The sequence below is a fragment of the Acipenser ruthenus genome, chromosome 2 (assembly GCF_902713425.1).
Source record: "Acipenser ruthenus chromosome 2, fAciRut3.2 maternal haplotype, whole genome shotgun sequence".
Taxonomy (NCBI): Eukaryota; Metazoa; Chordata; class Actinopteri; order Acipenseriformes; family Acipenseridae; genus Acipenser; species Acipenser ruthenus.
The window spans coordinates 40,063,127-40,078,737 of NC_081190.1; the positions used below are offsets into that span (position 1 = coordinate 40,063,127).

At 36.1% G+C, this 15,611-nt stretch overlaps 1 protein-coding gene across 6 annotated transcripts in view; it reads left to right on the forward strand.

The window, feature by feature from the left end:
- LOC117409370 (disabled homolog 2-like) overlaps positions 1-15,611 on the forward strand; it is a 57,128-nt gene that overhangs the window by 16,861 nt on the left and 24,656 nt on the right. The window contains exons 1-3 of one of the 6 annotated variants that reach the window (XM_034015317.3): positions 852-1,216; positions 1,742-1,814; positions 14,955-15,149. In XM_034015317.3, the coding sequence (XP_033871208.2) occupies positions 15,065-15,149 (85 nt within the window). In that variant the 5' untranslated portion in view covers positions 852-1,216; positions 1,742-1,814; positions 14,955-15,064. Of the gene's footprint in view, positions 1-851; positions 1,217-1,741; positions 1,815-12,855; positions 12,956-14,954; positions 15,150-15,611 lie in introns of those variants that run through there. The other 5 variants (XM_034015312.3, XM_034015318.3, XM_034015313.3 and 2 more) reach the window with 5 other exon arrangements.

Here is a 15,611-nt window from a genome sequence, read left to right on the forward strand (position 1 = left end):
TTTATTTTGAACACTGGGGCACTGTTAGAAAACCATTGCATTCAGCATTTTTTTCCACTGCTGTTTGTTGAATTCATAGCATTTAAGAAGTCCCTTGGAAAGACTTTAGTAATTATTACCATCTGTTTCTAAGCCATATCTGTTACATTCCTCTGCACTGAATGCAATAGGAATATAGCCTGTATACGCCAGCTATTATGAAACATGGCTTTGGCTGTGAACCATTCATTTCCTCCAGAATGCAGACATACCAAAGCTCTCTTGTTAGGGATATGCATATGTCTAGCTGCTTTTAAGGTGCAACATGCAGATTTTACATTAGCAAGTTTATATTCTTTAAGATTTTATTAAACATGCAAACTTACCATTGGTAATAATTATGCATTTTACAGTAACATTTCATTTGGACACAGCTATTGAAAAAAGCCAAGTATTTATGTATTTATTTTATTAAACAACAACAACAACAACAACAACACTACTACGAATACGACTACTACTGAGGGGCCACACTTTTCAGAGCTCCTCAGTTTTCAAATTAAAAACAATAAAAACAGTTATTTAAACTTTTTATTTTGGAAATCTTTTTACAATTTAGTTTATCTAAAGTAGTAGTGCACATTTTTTGTTAAAAACTTTTTTATTTAGTGGTTTTATTTTTATAAAAAAAAAAACACTTTTTTAGTTTTTCCTTTCTCTCCCTTCACTTGTGCTTATATACAAGTGCAGGTGAGATTTTTCCTTCTTTGAATTTTCTTTTCTTTTAAAACCACATTTGCACCAAACTTTTAATTTTACTACTAGTACGACTACTACGACTACTACTAATAATAATCATCATCATCGTCATCATCAAAACGAAAAACATTGTATTCTGCAGCAACTGATTGCACTCGTATAATTTCTAAGGGGAACGTGTTAGTAACTATTGGCGCACAGAGAGTTAATACTTTGACACAGCAGCAATTCCGCAATGTGGGGGAGTAACCCGGCTCAGGCAGCAGCAGTAACATCAGAGCACATTCCTGGGCAATTCTTAGTTGCCAACATCTGATTAGAACCATATCTGTGAGGCTGAGAGGTTGCCTTAATCCCCACACGGACGGGATACAACTATACACTCACCTCGACCCCGTACTGTCAATTCATCAGCCAGCTGAGAGGGAACGATTAAAAGGAACATGTAGAATCCAGCAAGGAGACTGTATTGCTGTCGGTGAGTTATGTGTGTATTGTAAAACAAAACGTAGTGAATTCTTGCGAACGTGTTTAACAACTGCTTGCTTGCATACTTACTGGTACTGTTTTTGACTGAAAATAAACATCTCGAAGCAGCGCTGTTTACACGGAGATTGGAACTGCATGGAGTTGTGTAGCAGAAACGGGAAAAGTACATGGTGATTTCACAAAAAATCGAGGAGCATGAAGTAGTGAGGTTTAAAGCTTGCAAAACAGATACATTATATTTCTAAAGATAAATAAGTGAACTTTTCATAAACATACTAAACTGCGGTAGCTATTGTATTTTCGGTAACACTTTAAAATAAGTGTCTGTTCATGATTATTTCATGTGTATTAAGGGAATGTTATGAAGTCATGAAAAGTAATTCATGAACGTATGCTTGTGACTTTTGATTTCATTAGGAATGTAATTTGAAATCATTAGATAGTCATGTGTTAGTTACATTGGAATTACAGACACTTATTTTAAAGTGTTAACGTATTTTCTTTATATATCAAGACAACAGGTGAGCTGATGATCTGCAGAGGCTGGGATAGGAACACATGATTTCCTGCTGGATCCCCAATAGAAGGTAATTTTAAAGAAAAGGAAATCAGATTTGATCAAATACCTTAGTTGTCTAATGCATTTTAGTGAGATGCTTTATAATTTCTAATAGGTGTAAATCATTCTTTTTTTTTGTTGTTGTCGCATAAGCTAAATAAAAAAAGTGCACAATTTTCCGATTAAGACTATTTAATTGCTACCAGGTTTCCCATGTTTGGTTTTCGATGACATTCGCGTGTAGAAGTAACGACTGTGCAGGGAAGTGCCAGCTACAATTAACAGTGTTCAATTGATTCATACAAAAGGGAATGTTCAAATGAACAGCCTCTGCTTCAGATCAAGGGGTTAGAATGTTGCACATTTATATAGCAGCACCTATACTTACTCATGGCAATTAATTAGGTTGAAATCAAGCATGGTTGGAATACATTCAATGTTCTGTTATGTTGTGGATGGTTTTAGGTTGCAAGAAGAATTTGGTGTACTTCAATAAAGACAAGCTTGGGACAAACCCTTATACAGTAGAATTACAAATTACATATGGTGCTGCGGTCCTTGCAGAGTTATTTGGTACTATTTAAAGGGTAACAACGCCATGACTGAAATAGATTCACAGGGTATACTATTTTTATATGCATTTCAACAAGACATGTTTGTTTCATCAGTGCAATTTATATTGCTATTCCAATAACAACAATGCTCATTAATATAGCAAAATGTAAATGCCCAATGTGTTACCAGATCTTGGCTACTGTATGTCACCTTGTCATTCATTATGTTCCATTTGTGTGCTAGCATAATGTTTAAAAAGCATAACATTGTCTTACACCCACTGGGAGAGGGTCGTTGTTTATATTCAGGTGATTTATTGTATTCAGGTGATTTGTATTGTATGAGTTACAAGGCTGGCTGGCAATGCCGATATCTGCTGCCTGTGTTTCAAAATGCCTTCTGAACTTACAGCAATTGAGAAAACTAATGATCTTCAAGGCCACATTGGCCTGGGATACTCTTGGACAAAGGGCTTTTATCTGAAAGCTTTAGTATAGAATGGGTTTTAATGAAGTGTGTTTGGTTCTACAGTTTATTTAATAACTCTTTAAATAGATTAGACTTATCTATGTTTGTGCATTTCTTGTACCAACAATGTTTTTATTATCTCAAACAACCACAACTAATGTAAATACATCACTTCATGTGCTTGGTTGAGTATACCTCTTCATATTACAATTTGAAATAGTTTTCTTTAGAAGCCTTCTGGGCAAAAATCACGTGAAAATAACCGGTATAGTTGGAAACATGTTGGCAGTTTTAACTTGGCAAGGTAATTTATACTGACCAGCGTGTTAAATCTAATGGTGAAGATTACATTTTTTTAAAAGTGGTACTGAATTGAAAAATATGAAGGCATAAACCTTTTGGGATTTTATTTTTTTATGATTATCTTAATATGTAAAGAATAAAGTTTGTCTGTCTGTCTGTTCCTTTATGCATTCGGACCCCGCAGGAGCCAGTGCTACCAAACTTTGCATGGCCCCCTCTTTCATCCAAGGGAAGGTCGAGGGCTATGTTTGGATCCAAAATTTTGACCACCGGGGTACTTTATTTAGTAACTCCATTGCTGAGTCACTACAGTAGTCATGTATCTCAAATGAAAGAAACCCACAAAACCAAAAAAAATAAATAAAAAGAACAAATTAAAAAAAAATTAAAATAGCAAAACCCAAGAAACAATAAAGTTTTAAAAAAAGGGGTCAGAGCGCATTGTGCGACACCCAAGATCGGTAACTTATAGGAAACCATAAGCCTACCGTTCCCCAATTAGTCATGCATGAAATATTGAATTTCCCCAGGCAACACCGGGTACTTCAGCCAGTAGTTTTATAATTAGTGTTCTACTAGTTTGGTCTGACTTTACTAACATTGATTCATATTAAGAGTTCTTAAACCGAGAATTATGTATTTCCTCTTGGGAAGAGTGACTTCTCAATGAATGGTTGCCAACATAATGTGGGGCTTTTGTTAAGTTTCAGCTTAATCTTAATGTTTTAGAACCTTATACCAGTTACACTTTTGTCAACATCCCAGGCCATAGATTAAAATGTGGTCCAAATTGTGTTTTTTTTTTTTTTAAAGAATGTCTGAAATGGCTTGCCTTGTGATTTTACATTTTTCGCTTGGCGCTCTTTGTTGGTTTTGGTAAACGTTCAGCTTTTTTGATGAGCACAAATTCTCTTTTCAAGAGATAGCTCGTTGTGATATTTTATTTGCTGCTAAACAACTGCACAATTCAAAGGATATGTGAGTCTGTATGCAATGACTCGCTCTTTTTTTTCTTTTAAATACTAGTTTTAAACTTCGAAAAGAAAAATCACATGACCGGGTGCTGGATTACATTGGATTTACATTGGTTTTAAGATGAAGAGACATGTCATGCCAGATTCCAGAATAGACAGTTTCTGAATTGTAGAGGGTATCGCACCATTCATTTCAATAGTGATTTGGTCGGGACCCAAAAATCATTCCGAATTATACAGAGTGCCGGTTTGAGGGGGGCTGAATTAGACCGGGTTTACTGTACCTTCATATCCAAAATTAAAAAAATGTGGCCCAAACTATTTCCTACATGGCTTTTGTCTGCTGTTTTAGAGCATCTCTGGTTCATGTACCTTCCCTTGAGCATTTCCTGTAGCATTGGACCTACGTAGTTTTTTTAATTTAATTTATATATATATATATATACACACACATAACTTTTTGGACAAGCATAGAAAAAGCAGCAACTAATCCTGTTATTATCAAAAGGGATGTGTTTCCATTAGTGTGATACACTGTACCCTTTGGTATGGCCCTGCTGTGAATAATGATTTCCAGCCTGGGTTCTTGGGTTCATCCATTTTACTTGGCTTTGCCTGCAGACTTAAAAATAGGAAATGTTGCTGTCAGTACATTTGTCTGCGGCAGGAAAAAAATATTGTTTAAGGTAGTTAAAGTGTAAACCATAATAACTTCAATCCCACGAAACAGCTGATACAGCACCAGCTTTTTTATTTTTAATTAGTTACCCATGTAAAGTGGACTGAGCCATGGACAATGACATAGAGCAAAGTGACAAGGATTTAATTTAACCTGGTTTACTAAACAACTAGGGTGTATCGTAACAGCTAATTACTTAAAGTATTAACATGAAGACAAGTTATTCATCTTACTGATGAAATACAATGTCAATAAAATATATTCTGTTGGAAAGTTTACAGTATGTAGGGTTGACAAATTGCAACATTGTGCTGAGCTAGTCATTTGTTTTTATTTAATCCATCTATTGACAGAAAGGCACTTTCTCTACTGTCTCTTTTCCCACACTGTCGCTCAGGCCATCACCAAAAGCATTTCCTGCTCTCCCTGGTCACTGCCAGCTGCAAAGAGTGCACAGTATTCCTTGCATTTGCAGCATGGTTGTATAGCTGGGCAAACATCTATTTGTTAGTCAAATCAATGCCGTATTCCGGCAATGTATTCATTTAAATAAGCTTATCAGCAGAGGAAAAACTGCTCTCTGTTTAAGCATAGCAGGCATTGCTGGTGATAGAGAGGTGTCTCAAGTTAAAGGGTATGTGATGAAGGAAAAGCACATCCTTGCTACATCAAGGATGGAATTAAGACTCCAATTGCATAGCAGTTTAATCCATGTCAGGTGTTAATACAAGGTTGGTTAGCCACAGTGTATAGGTAACAATCTCAACTGTGTCTTATTAAACTCAGCAAAACCAGGAGTGGATCAAACTGCTATGCAATAGGAGTCTTATTTCCATCAATGTACATCCAGTAATATTGCTCTTAAGAACCAAAAAAAAAAATAGTTTGTGTGTGATTAGTATTATTTGTACTGATTGCAATAGGGATTTTAAATCTTTTACGTGAGAAATGTTGTGTACTATACTTATACTTAGAAGTGGCTCAGAAGTAGCAAAATAAGCAGATGCTAGTATTTACATTTTCAAGTTTTTACATCTATCCAAACTGTACATCCTTACTTTTAGCTGCAGACGGAAAGGGATTAAAGACTTGTTTGCTTTTGCGCCTGATATATGTATGTGGGATTAGAGCAGAATTACTTTTCCTGTGAGATTTGATATAAAAAGAGGACCTGCTTTTATGATTGGCCTAAAGAATCAAATAGTTGAGTTAGCAGTCTTCTCTAAATATAGTATATGGCATAGCTTTTTAAAACAGCGTAACACCGATGGAGCTGACATGACATAAAGGACTGTGTTTTCCTATGTCTGCTCTGCTGTTGCCATCACACCATGGTGTGTGTTCACTTAAATCATACTTTACCCCCTTTCAACTCTAATTATACCAGCATCTGACACGACTTGTTCCCAACTGCTGAAGATAGCAGCACAGGTAGGCTACACTAGTTGTGGTTGTTAATTTCTTTTTTGAAGCTTATACTTTCCTGAATTCTAATGATTGCATACTTCTGGTACGGTATTACAAATCTCTTTTTAATCCTAGCACACTGTAAACTAACAGAGACCAATATAATTGTATACACTGTCAGATGAAACATGTAGACATTCACACAAACTTCAAATGTGTTTATACTAATACAAGAACCTGGACGTCTTCAGAGACTGGTACACTGTATTTTAATTAGTCACAGATGGATTAATTATGCATAGTATTTTGTTACAATAAGCTACATAAGTAACCTATAATTATAATGTGTAGAGTGATGCTTTTCTGATTTATGCACATGGCCCTACTGTTGGTCATAGTTTTCAACAATGGTGCTAATCTATGAAGCCCTATCATATGTGTTCACTTGACATCATTTTTTTTGATGACCCCCTCTTGAGTTTGTGACCTTCCCATGTTTCGTTTATGCACAAATACAACTGAATTCATGGTGTTTGTAAACAGTGGCTGCCCTACCAGGAAGTTAACCACCTTCTGCTTAAAGACACATTGTGTCTGTCCTGAAACTCCCTTTGGGTACTGTACTATATTAACGGATCCTGTCCCAAAATGAACAGGCTCAGCTGTGAAGTGGTTAAATCTTGTAATCTCTATGTTGCTCCTTGCAAGCACTGTTCAGGAGAAATGGGGGCACAGTATACTTATTGGTATAAGATGAAAACTGTTCCAGTTACATGCCTCTTGACGTTTATTTGGCCTAAAGTGAAAACTGCCTGTGACATGTAGAGAACCTGTATGTGGTGCTGCTGTTGCTGCAATACAGAGGCTACAATGCCTAGTCGTCAGCTGTGAAAATATAGCACAGCTGCAGTCAAATAGTATTTTTATTTATAACACGGCTTGGAAAAATAGCAACCTCTGATTGGTTAAGCAGCATCACATGACCGTACGTGTATATATAGCGTATACCATGGCTTGCATACTAATGAGCTGTTCGCACTGAATAAATCACTACGCACCACTACATTCTAAATTCCATGACAAACGGTCATTTTATTTGTTATTAGTTACAAAACCACTGCCAAAAATGAGTGACATGCCACCTATTTCCTTTAATATATTTGGGGATGAAAACAGATAACTTGTACAACACCAACTTGCTGAGTGAAGACAGCAGTCCACCTGAAAAAAGAAATAAATAATGTAAGTGCTCCAGCAACTGTCAAGAGTAGACACATAACAGTGGATGAGGAATAGCTAAATGAAATAGAAGAAAACTAAGATTGAAAAAACACTAAAAAAGCGACAGCATGGGCTGTTAATGTACTTAAAGACTGGTTTAACAAAAGATATGGACATTCATTTTAAGGAAATAAGTCCAAAAACAACATTAAAGGGGATTTTATGCCAGTGCAAGTTCAACTGGCAACCAGTATGAAGTCTGGTTCGATCTTAAACTGAATCTGGCACAACGTGGACACGAGGGTGTTCGACAACTAACAAAAACATCTTTTGAGATCTGAAATGTTGAAAACGGACTTGAATATGTGTGCCTTGCATATAACGAGGTCATAAACTCACCTCAAGATCTGGCTTCAGCATCCATCACGGCTGCTCTCCTGCCTTTCTCAGTGTTATTTGAAACTCCGTCCAGACCATCAACATCATAAGCTTGTGCTCAGTCCTCTAGTTTGAAGATGCCACTTTCGATGCATAAATTCACAATAAACAGAGACATGCAATTTATTTTTAATAAGTGAACAATAAATCAAATTATATGTGGGACTATATTACACTGCAGATGTATACACAATATAAGTTTCTGGCTTTGTCTTAATTTAAAATGTATTTGAATTCCCCCAAGTGACGGGTAGCTGTGTTATAAGCAGTATAAACCACTTCGGGCCGTGTGGTTCTGATGATATATACCACTTCTGGTTATCACCACCCCAGGCGTGGTATATATCATGGGAATCACACAGCCTTACATATACAATATATATGTGGGTCCTCTAGATATTGATGTTGAATTTCATCCTTTTACAAATTTGTGAAAATGTCAATGGATGTTGGCAAGAAATGATAACTGTGTGAGCAGCCTCATTGTCAATACCAGACTCCAAAATGTACACAAGTCATTGAAACATTATCGACAGGAAAGTAATTCCTCTGGAGCCAGTGATGGCAGGCTGCCTGCCAGCTCCCAGTTAGAGGCCCAAACCAGGACCTAAGTGGCCTGAAGTGGGACATATCCTCATACACATTTAGCTAATTGGAATAGAGCTCTGCTTTACAGTATATGCCTTTGTTGTTTTACTTGGCACTGCTATTCTTAATGTACAAACCAATTCTATCTATCTGTCTATCTATCTATCTATCTATCTATCTAGATAGATAGATAGATAGATATAGATATATACATTGCAGATATGGACATAAGACTCTCATTGTATAGCAGTTTGATCTATTCTTCATTTTACTGTGAGTTTAATAAGACATATCTGAGCTTGCTGACATCCCTGTAGTGCAGCATCATTTGTGAAATTACTGTATTTGGCAAAGCCCGCTAGGTTTCACAATCTAATTTTCAGGAAATCTTTAAATGTGTTCAGATTTGGGTGGGATCTTCCTGAAAATAATTTAAAACTGTTTCACAATGCACAAATGTTATACTTAAATAATACTGCTATTTTTCTGTATTTACTCTAGGCAATGTATATGATAGTAAATAATCTCTGTTGTTAATTTGAGTCAGTGTTACATTATCTACATTTGGAGAAAAACTAAACAGTAGACAAAACATTAAAAAAAAAATTAAAACATCCTCAGTTAGACTTACACCACCTTCCTACGTAATGTAAGCTTTTCCCAGACGTTTGAAATATGTGTTTATTGTCCAAATGATAGTATAGCTACACATATGCAACACAACATGGTGTTGTGGAAAGTTGATAAGGTTGAGGCAGTTCAATGTCCATTGTTTAACATACTTTTTTCCAGCTTATGAGCTGAGAGCAATGATTTACATGCCATACTGATTTAATTCAACGTCAAGTGGAATAAAATTTGAACCGGTGGTAATAGGAAATGGTCCCAGCTCACTTCACAGAAGCCTTTTACTGGTATGTGAGTGTTTCATATCTAAATCTCCGATTTTTGAGAATTTATTTGACTATGGGGATGAGGGGGGACATCATACTAATGGAATGCAAATAAACATAGGGGATTAAGCGATATGGCAGACCCATTATAACTGTATTGTTCCAGGCAATATAATAACAATGCTTGTATATCCCTATAAGACTTTTTAGTGTTATTAAAGTGTGTATATATCTTACTATAAATGGCAAAAAGCACTTGGGACCTCCCTTGTGAATTGATTGCTTAAAGCAGGTGGTTATTAAATATGGACTTTCTGTAAAGGTTGGGACGATGCGGTTCAGTACTGTAGTTAGAGCAAAGATACATAGTGAGTGAACGGGTTTATACAAAGCTAATTGTTTCTTAGAGCATGGATAGACATTTATTGTGTTGCAAAAGGACACATCTAGCCCACCCAGACCACCATGCAGTTATACTGCTAAACATGTAATTGTAGTCAGCCTGGGATGACCGTGCCTCACAGCGGAGATAAGTTATGTGCCATCGGTTTCTTTACTATAGTTCCTGTACTGATGGACAACCATTACGTTATTTTAATGCCAACAGAACTAGCATACCGCCACCTTCAACCAGAATACTGTATCTGCATCAGACAAACTGCCACAGAGTAGATAGAAGGAACTGTCAATTTTAATATTGTTATAATAGTATAGGAAATATTTAACCTTTTTTATGCCAAAGCATTGTATAAATGAAATGATCCCTTGTTAATGAGTAGCACAATCTCTTGCATTCATCTACTAATGCTGGCAGCGTGTAAATGTTCCCTAGGTAACCGTTGACTTACTCGATTATTCCATATCTGCCCTGAAAAAAGATGTCCACATCCTAATATCAGTATAAACAAGTATTGGTAGCTTTGGAGCAACAACAAAACAAATTAAAAAATAATAATTAACAGTATGTCTTTTAAGCCAAAATTCAATGTGGAAATGAAAATCAAACTGTTAATGTCTAGTAACCCATGACAAACAACTTAAATTGCCTTCTATTTTTTTTTTTTTTTTTTTTTTTTTTTTTTTTTTATATATAGTGGTTTGTAAAATAGATTATTTTCCTTCACAACAAAAATGTCCAAATTACACTTTGGATTAAAGGCCTAGATATAAATCTGGTCTGGGGGTTATTTAAAAATACAATGTTGCATTGAAAGAGTATTAAGGTGCTGCTACTTTGTTTATTTTCTTAAGTAATGTTATGCCGTAAAGGATTTTACAGTAAGACTATGTAAAGATATTGGGCCGACCCTCCGTACCTGTATATCGTGCCGATAATCCCAGCTATATCTTAAGAGCTGCTCAATGAATTGTGATATAACGTGTGTGACAGGGCAGAGGCCCTGCACACTGGGGAAAATGAGTGTTTTGTGTCTGCTTTAGAGCCACAATTTAATTGATGAAGTGTTGATTGTTGTATTCATGTAATTAGGCACACTTGTTGTAATCAAGGACGGTATATTTAAGCAGGTCTGTAAGGTGTGTCATTGTCTGTGTTAAGGCTAAGGCCTGAGAAGATGCCTGTGTGGTACAGACCTGGAAAGGTATGTGTTTAATACATGTATTTGATTTTGGTTGCTGGTAAACGGCTTAGCTGTCCAGTTATAGTTAGAACTTGGGGGAAAAGTTTAGTAAGCACTTCTTGGAGGAGTTAGGTTGTTTGATTATTTTGTTTTGCATGTAAATAAATATACAGGCACCGTCCTGTTTACACCTTATCAGTTGTGTGATTACTCCTTTTACACCAGAAGACTGTGAAAAGGTCCCTGAAAGTGGCAAGCTTTACCTCAGTTTGCCACACTTGTTATATTCTTTACCACTGCTTTACCTCAGCTGCTGTATATAACCCATGGTGATCTACTTTTGCATGATTGGCTTATGATTGGTTGGGATGGGAAGGTTACAGAATATCTTCAGAAGCGCTTGTCCAAATCAGATTATATGGCCATTTGTTAGTGGCATGTATCCATCTGTCCCATGAAACCAGTATGTACAGCTTGATCTCGCCTTGTTCCAGTATTAGACTGGAGATTTTAGAACTTTGGTTTAGGTAAATTCTTTGACTAGAAGTCTTTACCAGTGTCTCTTATTCAAAACAGCTGTCAAATAATTTCTTTCTGTTTAGTATGACTCCATGACAAACTGTATAGTTATGGATGAACAAATAGGAGTTAGACTGGAGTTTGCTATATGTATTTCATTAATACAAAACAAACTATATAATATAATCATTCTAAATTGTATATAAATATCAGAAAGGAATTTTGGGAAACTATACCCGAATGCCCTTGTCATTGGTTCAGTGGGTGAGTAAGTTGAATTTTAAATATTTGGGGATAACTAAATCTACTGTATTTAGTTTAGTTTTATCAACTATAGTTAACTGTAAAATACTCTATCATACAGTAAGATACCATGAAAGCAAAATTTAAATAAACATTGTAACACCATGAATGTTGTATTAATTTTACAGACAATTTTACATGTCCTAGAAAATGAACTAGTACTCTAGTAGTTATTGTGGTATCTTAGAAAATAACAACATTTAAGGACTAATTCCTCATGATTTTCAGAACTAAAAAAACAAACAAACACTTGCTCTTAATTAACTCCAAAGAAAAGCTGACAGTAGAACTCTCTCTATGCTCACTCTTTTGGATAGTTTTAAAGTTAATTTTAACTTTAACCAATTGTGACACTGACAGAACACACATTAAGCATTCCCTGCTCCAATGACCCCCCACTAACCTATCACTAATTTAGGTGAGTCTCCCCCCATGTCCTCTTAAAACACATCGAGATTGATAAATACAGTTCATGGTTCATTAGTTATTGGATATAACCACAGTATGCATTGCTGGCAGAACTGCAATATGTAAATTGAAGGTTATAACTTTGAAGACGGCTGTGTACCTTGGACTGACCAGGGTACCTGTTTAGATACTAAGCAAAAGAAAATGAATTATAGAATCAATAAAGTTGAATAAGCAGCTGGAATATACGACAGATATAACTTAAGGTTGTTTTTCAAAGTGTTCCAGTGATAGTTTTTTTTTCTTCTTTAAGGCTCGAAAGTAACAACTTGTATTGCTGAGTATTAAATGAACATTCCGATCTATCCCTTGCTAGCAAACATAAACATTTTTATTGCAATGTTTTCTTTTTCATCACAAAACTCTGGCACTTGTTCGAATATTTGTCCTAGTGACTGTTAATAGTTGTTTGTGAAATATAAACTTAACCCTAAAATAATACTGTGTGGGTATTGCTGTGTCAGCATCTACAGTCAGGGGGGAAGGACAGGAAGTTAAATAGCTGGCTAATTATTAATGAATTATAAATGCCGGCCCATTAATGTTTGGGGTGACACTGATATTCTGAAGGGCATCTGTCTCATTTTTCCCACTGCTTCATGAAGTAGTCACAGGATTTTCTCTTGAAATTAAGATGGTCAGCAGCATAGCGACAGAATTATTAACTTTTTTTTTACTAGCTCAACCTTTGAACACATTCCTACCTTTGCTCTGAAAACTAGTTCTTTCCCTCAGTCACTACAGAACTGGAGCAGCTGGAAGACTCCTTGGTGGTAAGTTTAAAATCCAAATGAAATGCTGAGGGTAAACTATACCCGTGTACAGCAGACTGACATTTAGTGCCCTGAGTCTTAATTATAATAATAATTTCAAGATCGTTTAGATCGGATTAAGAATTTTCTTGGATGGTACTGCAAGTGTTGAAGAATCAACATAATATAAATTGTAAAGTCTGTTCTATACAGTATGTGATTTTTAATGTCTGGGAAAGACTGCAATATCTGAGTTGTCTTAAATAGTTTTTCTTGAAGGCCACAGAATGTATTATTTAAGCTACCCATTTTTAGCGGGAATAATGGAATGCACTGTATTTTGTGATACTTGGTGACTAAAAGTTCTGTCAGAGCAAATGGGAAATGAATCACTGTTGATTTAACAACCACGCTGTGGTAGAAAAAGCATTGCTTAGGGGCTTATTGTTGGAAAGCTCTGCCTCTGATATGGTCCAGTGTGTTGCTTTTATTTTTTATTTTTTTATTTTTTATTTTTTTGAAGGTTTAATTCCAGTTTGAGCAGTGTTGTACAGTGGCAGCTTGCGTCAGTGTGTGAAAACCGGTCAGGGTGCAGCACTCACATGACTGCATTAGATACTGTAGGACTTGCTGCTATTCTCTATATTCAGATTCTTATTTGACTGACCCGAAGCTGTTTCCATAAGAGAGTAACAGCTGTTGCTCTTTACGCTCGGCTTTTTCCTAACAGTTTCTATTAATAGAGTCCCTTAATGTAGGTGTTTTTTTCCCCAATTACATGCTTGACTAGTTGAAGGGTGTCGTGTTAATGAGGTAATTTACTTGTATACCCATTGGGCTAAAATTAAATGTAGTGTTTAAATTGGCATTGTAAGCTAGCACTACATTTAAGTACCTTCTCTGCTGAAGATTTCTGCAACTGCCGGTGACCAGCAACCAGTTGGGGATTGGAGTAAATATTTACTGGCCTCTTGCTGGGTATTCAGCACAATCCCATACAATTTACAGAAAACAAATAACTTCCCTGAGTAGACAACAAGTAGTTGTCTTTAGAATGTAATAGTATTTTTTTTTTTTCTTGGTCCAGCTTAACCACCTCATAATAGTAATAATAACAATAATAATAATAAATGAATGTGTATGTAGTTTATTTGTAGAGCTGGTGTGTTGCAGACTTGCATTTACTGTGGATAAACCAGACCTATTATGCACTAATGAACAATGACTGTTGTGATGAGGATACGTAAAGATATGGGAAGGCGGTAACTTCTTTTTGCAATGTGGCTGCTGAGCTGGAAACTGCTCATGACTCACCAGACAGCTCCCTCGATTTCTGTATCCAACACATTTCTTAGGTTGTTTATCTTCCATTCTTCTTCAGCCTGTCTTTCATACCATTCAAAATGATTTAGTTCATTTTTGGTAATACGTTTACTTGAGTTCCAAGAACGCAGCTCTTACTGGAAACAACGGCTCTAAATTGTGCCAGCAGTAAAGCATACATACAATGTGGGAGAAGATATTGAGAGTAATAACTGCTAAAAACTGAATAAAAAAATTGCAAATCTAGGGTTTTGCCACAACAAAGGAACATTTTGGATTGACTGTACCTGTAGAGATTTATACTCAGTTTTTGTAAAAAAAAATTGTTGGCCTAAATTGTTGGCCTAACCTATATTTGTATAAGCCTGCATCTTTTTATAGTTGCACTCGAACATAAGCCAGCAAAACCCTTTATTTCATGGGTGGTTTGACCTTTTAATTTTAGCTGCAGCAAGATTTTGTCCAGCATTTGTCCCGTCCACTTGAACCTCAGTCACCTTTGAAGGAGATCCTTGTATCAAAGCAGGCATGTAAGAAATAACCTCAGATGCTTACAACTGGTACCTAATGACATTTTAGTGACCTTTTGGTAGGATTCCAGTGCTGCAAGGTTAGTCTGATATACATCCGTGTTTTGTAGCGGATTATTCAATGTGAAATGCCTGCACACATAACTGTGCCCCTTTTCTCTCCACAGGTTGTGTTGAGTATGTGTCACTGCTGAGAGTCGCTGCTTTGAACCTAACTGTATAGGAGGTGCTTTCCGTTTAGACGTTTCTGTGGAGTTTGTGAGGCTGGCCTCCAATCATGTCAACAGAGGTAGAGACAAACATAACCAACCAGGCCGACGTGGCCCCTGTGAAGACTCCGTCAAAGAAAGAAAAAAAGAAAGGTAAAGAGAGAACTCTATTATTAATAAACTTTTATATATGATACACATGCATTTAAATATTGTGCAATGTATTTGTCAGGATTTATTTTTGAACTTGACCTAGAAACACAGATCACTTTGAGCTGGGGTGCACCAGTGAGCAGCTACAGTACTTTATTGTGTGTGCTTTGTGTTGCTGCAGTTGTAGAACAACCAAATACTGCCTGAAGTTTGAATTTATAGTCCACACCTTAACAGCATAGAGAAAAGAAAAAATCATAACTTGAACATGCATGTCACTTGTTTAGTTTTTCTTGCTCGCACACAGTAACTGCTCTAAAATTCCATATGTACACAGAATTTTAAACCATAAAAGATAACTATGAATACCTTCTACATTGTAGTTTTTAACCCTCCCTTACCTTTTTGTATGAAGTTGTTTTTTTCTTTTTCCTGGTCTTGAGAAATCATGTGATTGTGACC